At 39.7% G+C, this 10000-nt stretch overlaps 2 protein-coding genes across 2 annotated transcripts in view; one reads left to right on the top strand and one right to left on the bottom strand.

Moving 5' to 3' along the window:
• Positions 1-102: 102 nt before the first annotated feature.
• Positions 103-3687, top strand: LOC138041729 (neuropeptide FF receptor 2-like). Its single transcript, XM_068887461.1, has one exon. The coding sequence runs from the start codon at positions 2188-2190 to the stop codon at positions 3301-3303; it is 1116 nt and encodes a 371-aa protein (XP_068743562.1). The 5' UTR covers positions 103-2187; the 3' UTR covers positions 3304-3687.
• Positions 3688-9406: 5719 nt separating this feature from the next.
• The window catches only part of LOC138041787 (uncharacterized), a 14804-nt gene continuing 14210 nt past the window's right edge, over positions 9407-10000 (bottom strand). Inside the window, exon 8 of the mRNA XM_068887494.1 lies at positions 9407-10000. This exon is cut by the window's right edge and continues 464 nt beyond it. The gene's annotated coding sequence lies outside the window, so the exon portion shown is untranslated.

A 10000-nucleotide genomic window follows, 5' to 3' on the forward strand; every position in this document is an offset into this window, starting at 1 on the left:
CTCATGCTTTTAAAATTTATTCAGAAATGTACAAAGGCTTCAAACAAGAAAAGAAATCGGAAAAGTTTTAGGCCTTTGTACATTTCTAAATAAAATTTGAAAGCAAGGGTTTGACATCATTAGCGGAAAACGGCATATATTAGACTTATTAAAAGGGTGTATAACAATCAGTTTTGTTATGAATGAGTAGACAAAAGCAAAAGCATCCTCAACTCCGAATACTGCAAGCAGAAATTTCCTAATTCGTGTTTTGATGACAATACTGCAAATCGTCTTTTTATAGGTATGGTTCTTGGGAGTAGTCCGTGGTCTGCATTCTGCGCAGACGTCTTGCGCTCAAAACAAATACGCAAACGAGTCATACCAACCCCTTTCAGCAGTCTATGTGGCCCTGTGCTTAGGCAGCTAGTTTTCATGCGGGTGCTCCGCGTTCAATTAAGCTTCTGACCATGAATCGGATTCAAATCGCACAACGCCTTGGTAATTGCCTGTTGGCTGATCTCTTCTTCCAGTTGGGTTTCTTAACGGGTTTCTTGAAGCTTTAGATATCACCGTGTTTCACATAGAGGTTATTTTCTTCACTTTTTTTGCTCCTTGTCTCTCAAATTCTTGCATGAAATCCAGTCATTGAATAGGAGTTTTTCCCTCTGGGACTCAAAAAACTTATTCTAATTGACTTAGAGCAAACGATTCTCAACTTGGCAAGCCTCAACTGATATTAGGGAGTTTAAGGCCCGTTTTAATTAAAGTTCTCAATAGGTTTTTCTCATTTGCATTAGATGCGGCACATGTGAATGCGACGCTTAAGGCAGCGTTTGCACGAACGCGGTTTCACATCGATACGGTTTCACGACTTCGAAACCGCATCAAAATCGATGCGGTTTGGAAGTATCTACACGGACTCGTTTTCGACCAAATTTGAGGTTTTGACAACAACGTGGGCATACAACAGTAGTTAACATTGAATATTTCATTCTCTCTTAACTTCAAATCCGTCCGCACCAATGTTCGCCCATATTGTACAATATAAACGAGATGGAATAATTCGTGAAATACTTAGGATTGCTCAAACGTATATTTTGAAGTGTAGGTTTCGTCGCCGTAGCCGTTGTGGTTTCTTTAACTCCCTAATGTAATGCAAACAATGCGTTTCGTTCAAAACTGGACTAGTCACGTAGCTTGATCAATTTCCAAAAGAATAAAATTATCAAGGGTATAATTTCTCTTATTAGATATTTCATTGTATGCTTTTTTTTAGTGATACGGTTGAATGATAATGATCACTTGTCATTTCTTGTAAAGGACAACACTGTGTGATAAGTTTGTCATTGAAAAGTGCCTTGCATGTTGTTCAATGCATTGTCTTTTGACAAGTTTTGAGCTTATTCATGAAAACACCTGCATTTGATCAGTATATGCAAAATGCCTCTAGTAACCGTTTCGGTCTGATAATCCTGGCTTACTTATGTTTTTAAGAATTTGTGTTTCAAACGAAAAGTCCCATTTATATTTCAATTAGCCGAATAATTAGAGCAATCTTACCCACTTTTCTGTAAATTACTGATCAACAGTCGCCATAGCCTGAGGATAAAAAAAAAAACGCCTGATCGCAGGTTACAGTCGCCATAAAATTTGCATTTGAACGCTCTGCACACTGTCTGTTAAGGAGCTTAGCGTTATATCCCTTTTGTACTTCGATTGGTTAAGATGCTTCTCCAAGGATTAGAAGTTCTTTGAGAAGAGAACTTTAAATGTTTCATCGCACCAAATGACATAATGTTGAGAGACGAGGAGTTTAGCTGTCATAATAATTCAATATTTATTTGGAATTGATTGTGAACGAATATACGAACAGGTTGCTACAGAAGTAACAATAGGCGACCACACGCGCCGATCGAAAAAAAACCTTGCGTCTTTGAAAATTGTCAACGAACTGCTGTATTGTTTAACACTTTACGTCGTCATTGAAACACGAAGTAGTAGAAAGTCTTGGAGATAGTAAGCACTTCCTCAACGGAACAGTTTGTCATCTAAGATTATGATATGGCTCGACAGGTCTTATCCGCCGCCAGTCAAATGACGTTCATAAGTTCAATGGCTTCTGATCGAAGGAAAATAACTTTAGATAAAACAACACACAGGTGACATCTCTTTCTACAGCACTGAAGGAAATTTCGTCGATAGAACATGGTGGGCACAAACTTAAACAGTAATTCAAGCTATTATATTCAGTATCTTCCGACGGAGGCAGCCTTTCAGGCTTCGTCCTTAATAGTGATAATGTTGGTGGCCATTACAGCAAATACTATGAACATCATTGTTGTGTACAGAAACTCGAATATGCAGACACCGCGATATATGTTTATTATGAATCTGGCGGTTGGCGATTTAGGAGTAACATTGTTATCGATGCCGTTTTCTCTTGTTACTTGTATTGCTCGCAAATGGATAATGAGTGATTCGTTGTGCAAACTTCATGGATTCCTTGGTTCGTTTTTCTTCTGTGTTTCAATCTTTACGCTGACTATAATGAGCATCGAGCAGTATCAGGCCCTGGTGAGGCCTCTGTCTCGCTCGATTACGATAAAAAGAGCTTGGTACATGATCGCTTCCATGTGGATCATTTCAGCAATGCTATCAATGGGACCACTGCTCGGCTGGGGACACTTCGACTACAATTCCACTACGTTGTCATGTGGGGTAGCATACCCAGTATCGACCTTCGACAGGCTTTACCTATTAATCCTTGTCCTATTGGCGTATGTCATCCCTCTTTTGAGTATGGCCTACGCTTACATGAGGATCTTGTTCGCGGTTCGCAAGCACACTGACAGAATTTCGAGATATACAACAGGAGGGCTTGAAGTTATGAGGCTGCAACGTCGAATAACGTACACCCTCTTGCTTGTGTTGCTGGTATTTTTACTCTGTTGGCTTCCTTTTGTGTGTTTAATTGTTCTGGCCACGCGCAACACTAGAGTAACAGATATTCCGTATGGACTTGGCGTAGCTGCTTATTGGTGTGGGTTCTTCAATTCATCTGTTAACCCGATTATATTTGTAATCAGGAATGATCGCTTCCGTGAAGGATATCGCGATATTTTACGTGAAGTATGGTACGGTTTTCAATGCAAGCGTCCTCCAGAATTGAAAACATCACAACAGAAAAAAACGTGCTATGTAGATAAATATTCCGGGGAAATGAAGGACAAATCGCATGTTATGTTAAGAGCCAAGCCTTTCTTGACACCCGTCCAAGATGTTGAGTTAATTTCAGACCATAATAATGAAGATAGCGTGTGATAACCGAGATACTTACTGAAAATCACTTTGTTTATGTGTCTTTCCTGGGTGTGCAAGGCCACAATCAAATCATTATTGTTATCAAGTGAGGAAGCCAGTCTAATTGCCGGCGCCTGTACCCTTGCCAAAATTATTGCCGTCTGTTTTCCATTTATTTACCTCCCCGATATTCTTTTACGAGCTTTGTTTTCATTTGCTTAAAATGTGAGTAGGTGGTATCTCGAGTAGGACGTAAAATAACAATGATAAACGCTGAGTAGCGCCAAAGAGTCGCAACCACATTGCGTTCAATGTACTAATGCGAATGCGTCCTTTGAAATAAAGGAATTGCAAATTTTAGATAAAACCCGTACGGTAAGAGAAATAAATTTAAAACAGACAAAACGTGTGTAACCTTTATCTTCAATCAAAATGGCCCTTATGGCCTCGCTTTCAAACGTAAAATTCAAAAGAATAGTGAGCTTAAGCACGCTCGTTTTTGAGACACCGGACGGCAACCGGAAGAGAACATTTTGCGTGCCAGGACAGTGGTGTCTCCCAGATTTTTGTAATAATCATCTCTAACGGAGAAAAGATACTTAGCATTGTAAACGTGGTTGTGTGAAAGCAAGTTAAAAGGGAAAATAACTCACTTCCGGTTGCCGTCCGCGTCTCAAAAACGTGCGTGCTTATACCCCTTTTTAACCTTGAACGACGCCAAAAAGGAGGCCCTGCCAGCGGTGGGGGGGGGGGGGGGGGGGAATTCCCTGTTCGCTTGTCTGAATTTTAAAAGGTCTCGTGTCGGTGGTTTGTCAATGTTTCACGTTGCTGTGACCGTTGCTGTCGGAAATTTAATGAAAGGATGTCGTTTGTCGCGATTTCACTTTAAGTGCTGTCGCTACTTTGTAGGCCATGTCGCTTGTCGGAATTTACCCTTACAGAGCCTCAAAAAGGGCCAGTTTGCAATCAAACGAAAGAATCTCTTAATCTTAAATCTTTAATCTTTAATCATTATTTATACACGGCAAAAATTCATCAGGTACCATAAATTAGAATAAAATGTCTAAGATCCTAAAACCAAAATTCTAAAATTGTAATCCTAATATTATATTAACTTACAACAATATTCCACTTATAAACCTGATTTCCATGAATGCCGTGTGTTTAAAAAGTATGATAGAGAAGGCGTTTAAATTGATTTAATGAAGCAGACTCTCTAATGTTACAGCTAGGGCAAGCTGTTCCAACTGAAGAGTTGCACCACTGTAACTAAAACTATTTTTCATGTAGTTAGTTCTCGGAAAGGGAACAACAAGTTTGTTAACCGAGTCCCTCAGAGCATAATTTGATTCATTTCGTGTTACAAATTTAGAAGTGAGATATTCGGGAACCAGACCGTTTAAAGACTTGAAAACCATATTAGGGCTTTCTGAATTTGACGTTAAGATTGCAAGTCTTTCCAGCTGAGTTTGTGAAACAAGAAATCGACATCAGCGTCATAGCCCGTTGAAGTTAATAGTCGTGCAGCACGGTTTTGTAGTTTTTGTAGCTTGTTAGACAATGTTCTGCCACAATTATCCCAGACTATGCTGCAGTAATCAGGTTGAACAAGGGAGTTGTATATGCAGAGTAGGGTAGATTGAGGCACAAATGGCTTGACTCGCTTTATGGCTCCGACTCGCGGCGGAAGCGATCTTTTTACACAGTTTATCAATGTGGGAATTCCACGTTAGATTTTCATCGATGAAAACTCCAAGTGATTTCACAGAGGAAACTTGTTCCATGGGAACGTTATCAATGGAGAGTTTGAGTGTATCAGATAGAGTATTTAACCTTTGTCTGGAGCCGATCAACATAAATTCAGTTTTTGTAGTGTTCAAGGTAAGTCTGTTAGACACAAGCCATTTGCTTAGCTTTTCAAGGTCGTGAGATAGACTAGACTGAATCAGATGCAAATCAGACAAAAATTGATAAATCGATGCCCTGATTAAGACAAAAAAATGATAAATTCGATACCCTGTTCGAGACAAAAATCCCGAAAAACACACCCTGGCTGGCCGCACGTCCCCATTAAGCCCTTATAAGGGAGTAACCCCCCCCCCCCTCCTCCCCCGGGGCTAAACGACAGACAGTTAGGGAGATTGTTAATATAGATTAGAAATAAAAGAGGGCCAAGGATCGGTTCCTGTGGCACACCACATTTAAGAGTGGAGAAGTCAGAGAGACAACCGTTAACGGAGCACCGTTGTGTGCGATTCGTCAAATAAGATTTAAACCAATAAAGAGTTTTCCATTGAATTCCGCACTGATTCATTTTTTTAGTAGTATCTCATGATCAACAGTGTCGAATGCCTTTTTTAAGTCGAGGAAAACTACAGCATTTACGTAGCCACGATCGATATTAAACGCCCAACTGTCAGTTGCTTCTAGAGGAGCAGTAACAGTTGAGTGTAAAGACCGGAAACCAGATTGTTGTTTAGAGATAATTTCTTCGCTGTTTAAGAAGTTGTATAACTGATCGTACACAATCCTCTCGAACACTTTGGCGACTACGGAAATGACTGAGATAGGTCTGTAGTTGTTTAAATCAGATGACTCGCCTTGTTTAAGCAACGGAGTCACTCTAGCACATGAAATATGCCAGACATCGAGGATTTCTTAAACAGATCGCACAAAGGGCCTGAAATAATACCGGCACACTCACGAATCAAGTTAGCAGAGATATTATCTAGCCTTGTAGCTTTAGTTTTTGACAATCTATTTAGATGGGTAAAGACAACACTGCTAGTAATTGGACGAAAACAGAATTTGTTGCAATTTTCAGGAGTGTTGTCAATGTATTGTTTCCGTTGTTTACATAAATTGACTCATCGTCCGAAGTAATTGGCCCAGTCTTGAGGATTCTTTTGTCTTACTGCTTTCCTTTTAGCAGCATCGCGACAGCGCATAACTTTCATCAAGGTTGAATTAATCCAGAGTGTTTTACTCAATTTAGTACGTCTTGTTGAGCGATTTCATTTCGAAAATTTTCGAGATCAAACTTTCGAAAATTTCTGTAGGAGATGGAGGAGTGTCCCTTAGATGGTAAATCAGAAGATAGTTTTCGATAAACATAGACGAGACTATGTTCGCTGATGGCAATATGGGAGACTCCGAACAGCCTACCCTGTCAGGATAATTTGTAGAGATCAAATCAATTAGTGTAGATGTGGAGATCTGTAACACGAGTTGGTTCGTTTATCAGTTGTTTGAGTCCAAATAAATCCGAAATCTCGAGTAAACGACGAGTGTTTACATCAGGTGTAGAAGAGGCCAAATTACAGTTGAACTCACCTAACAAATAGTACTCTAGGTCGAGAGAATCTAATTTGCCTATAAATGATTCATAACTCGAAAATAAACCAGTTGGCGAACAGGGAGGTCTGTACAATGTCGCTACCAAAAATGGCTTAGAGTTCGGTTTACGAATTGCTATAGTTAAATTTTCAAGATTTATTACGTTTAGATCTGAGTGCACTGCATAAGAAAGAGAAGACTTAATACGAGCCAAAAGGTCCAACTATGTCGGCGCTTATCTCCGGTTTCTGTAGCATGAAGCGACTTCGAGTATTTCTACTCCAACCAGGATGGGATGCTAGTCCATCGCAGGATTACACCCAGCATTAACTTCGCCGGTACCCATTTATACACCCGGGTGGAGAGAGGCACCGTTAGAGTAAAGTGTCTTGCCCAAAACAGAACACAACGTCCACAGCCAAGCCCCGAACCCGGACCACTCGATCCGGAGTCGAGCGCAATAACCATGAGGCCACCACCGCGCCTTCACAATCAGGCAAAAGAATACAATACTAAAATGGCGGCCATCTTGGAATAAGATGCATGCACATCACTAACAAGCACATCGGAATTCGCAGGGGATTTTAAGTTTAATTTAAAACCACCAGAGACAAATGGCACTGAAGCCACCGCATCTCTAAATGAAGAATCATCCCTGACTTCAATCATTTACCTATCGCTCCCTCCTTTTGCCTGAAAAAAAAAGTCAAATAATTCCCAGCGTTTTAAACACTGTAGACAAGGAAGAAAGCATTATGTTCAGAAATGAATTTCGATATCCAACTCGATTGAAGTGTCCTGCCAAGTCTAAGCATTTGCCACCTACCTTCAACCGCAAGTTAAGTGTTAAGCCTGGTTTTCACTAGTGACGCAAGCATAAGCACAACAAGCATACGCAAACTCAGTAGTTTGTTGTTCATTAGTGCCTTTTGTTAGAACAATGGACACTAATGAACAACAAGTAAACGAGCTTGCGTCGCTAGTGAAAACCAGGTCTTAAGGTTTGAGTTATTCTTTGGGTAGGGTAAATATGCAGCTTTTTTCCTCCACTTTGAGGAGGAGCGCCAAGAGGGCACTTTGTTATATTAACCGTATTTATAAGACGTCTCAGTATAAATACGGAAATAAGGTGGACGCATTAAACGTCAGACGAATTAAATGTTTCAAGTTAAGTGCGTTTTAACGACCTACTTAACAGACGTCTTAGTCGTCTCAGCCGTCCAGTATAAAGACGAAGGGCACTAAACTGGGACGCACTTTGCAATGAACGGAGGTAGTGTGGCCCAGTGGTTAGGGTGCTTGCCTTGAGATCCGGAGATCCCGTGTTCAAGACCCGCTCTGGCCACTCGTTGAATTTGATCCTGGTAGTCCCTGGTTCAACTTCTCAGCTGCACTTGTAAATAGCCAACTGGCTTGCCTCCGGCCAGTTGGGATTCTTGTTGTTCTGTTCTGTCGTTTCGTTGTGTTTCATTGGCCCTGAAAAGCCCCTATGGGGAGCGGTCAATTAAGTATGTATTGTAATGAAGGGCACAATCGGTCTCCGAGGTACCCAGTCTCTTTGGTGATTTAATGCAAGTCTCTTTTGAAGAAAATCATGAATTTGATTTCGAGACGTCGAAGTTAAATGCGTCCCGTATTTATATTAATCGCACGTACGGCCAGACGTTTAATGCGTCTAGACGTCTTAGACGTCCTCTAGTATAAATACGGCCATTCCCAAACTCTAATGGCGGTGAAATTGTGGAGGTTTGCAGGTCATTGTTTCACCGTTGTTCAAACAACGCAATCCTTTACTGTACTAATGCTAATTCAAAAGCAGTTTCAAGATATTTCTAATATCCATCCTCGTTACACTCGATCCTCTGCTTCAAACAATTTCTATACGCAAAGCTCTAGACTCTCAATTCAGCTAAATTCTTTCTCACGAACTGGATCAACTATCTGGAATGGAATCCCCTTAACCCCAAGAAATCTTAGAAAGAACGACTTCACTGGGAAAATAACAAGTATACTTTTCGATATTTGAATTTCTAAAGACTCTTGTCTCGAAACTTGCGAAGTTATTCATAGAATAAAGCATTTTGCCAAATGATATTGGACTTAAAAACTAAAAGATAATCTTAGTTCAATTAATCTACTTTAAACGCATTGAATTAATTCCCTGACACTGCTATTCCTGTTCTTTTCTTTGAAAGAATCTTAACTTGATATTTGTGATATCCTTCATCTAGAGTAAACCTTTTCGTCAAATATGATTGAATCTTAAGATTATCAGCAATCCATTAACTAGAATTTCAATCTGTATTCCACTGTAGTAGCTCACATCTTTATAATAGAAACATTCAGTCGCTCTTGTCCTAAAATTTTATTATTTCCTTTCGAAATCTTTGTCATTGTAAATATATTAATTAGCTATTTTATTTTTTCTCCACCCAACTCAATGATTAGCCTTGCTAAATTTGGGTGGACAAACTTTTCATTGTAACTAGTATTGAATGAAATAAAGGTTGTTGTTGTTTGTTGTTGTTACATTAGGCCTAAAAAAATACTGTTTAAGCCTAAGGTTAGCATTTTGTAAAGGTTTGGGTTGTTCCAGTTACGGCAAAACAAAAACCTGTAACCTGTACTTTGCACCCTTCCTTGAAGTTGGGGACACTGGGACGCTTGTCAAACTAAAATAAATCATTTCTAGACATATCGGGAATAAGCAAATGTTGGATTTGTCCAACAAGTGTATGGTACCCAGAATTTCACGGTCAGCGCTTTTGGGAGCAAAACAGAGACTTAAGAGACAAGATCTATCAACAGTTTATTACGATTCTCTGTCGCCATTTCTTTTGCACAACACTTATTTATGGGAAACGACTTGTTTTCCCTGTTCCAGTGCAATAACGGTCAATTTTGTAAAATACTACTGAAAATATGAAAGATAAACCTAACAGATATATTATGATAAATACTCTATTTAAACTTTACAAAAGTACGATGGATTCAAACCATTGAATTATATTTGAATGTCACTTAACAAATGCTGTGATACCTCATAAGGTTTTCTACGCTGACGTTGTTATCGTAAGCAAGGGCCCCCAATCAATCTGAAAATTAACCCAGTGTAAAATACTTAACAATTATTCCATCAGCGCGCCGGCATTGGACAGGAGATGACTATTCTCGCATCCACTGAGCGCAAATAAAATATATATATTTAGTATAAATACACAGGTGATTATACAAAACCGCGCGCTCTCATTGGCTCGCTATCTCGGATTATCAGCCGATAATCACCTCGACGGACAAAATGGCTGCCAGTAGTCGTTTTGCCACTGTAAAGTGAAGATGATTTCGCGTTGAAATGTTTTTTTTTCTCTTTTTTGAAATAATC

This window comes from Montipora capricornis, chromosome 1 (assembly GCF_036669925.1).
Source record: "Montipora capricornis isolate CH-2021 chromosome 1, ASM3666992v2, whole genome shotgun sequence".
In the NCBI taxonomy this organism is placed as follows: domain Eukaryota; kingdom Metazoa; phylum Cnidaria; class Anthozoa; order Scleractinia; family Acroporidae; genus Montipora; species Montipora capricornis.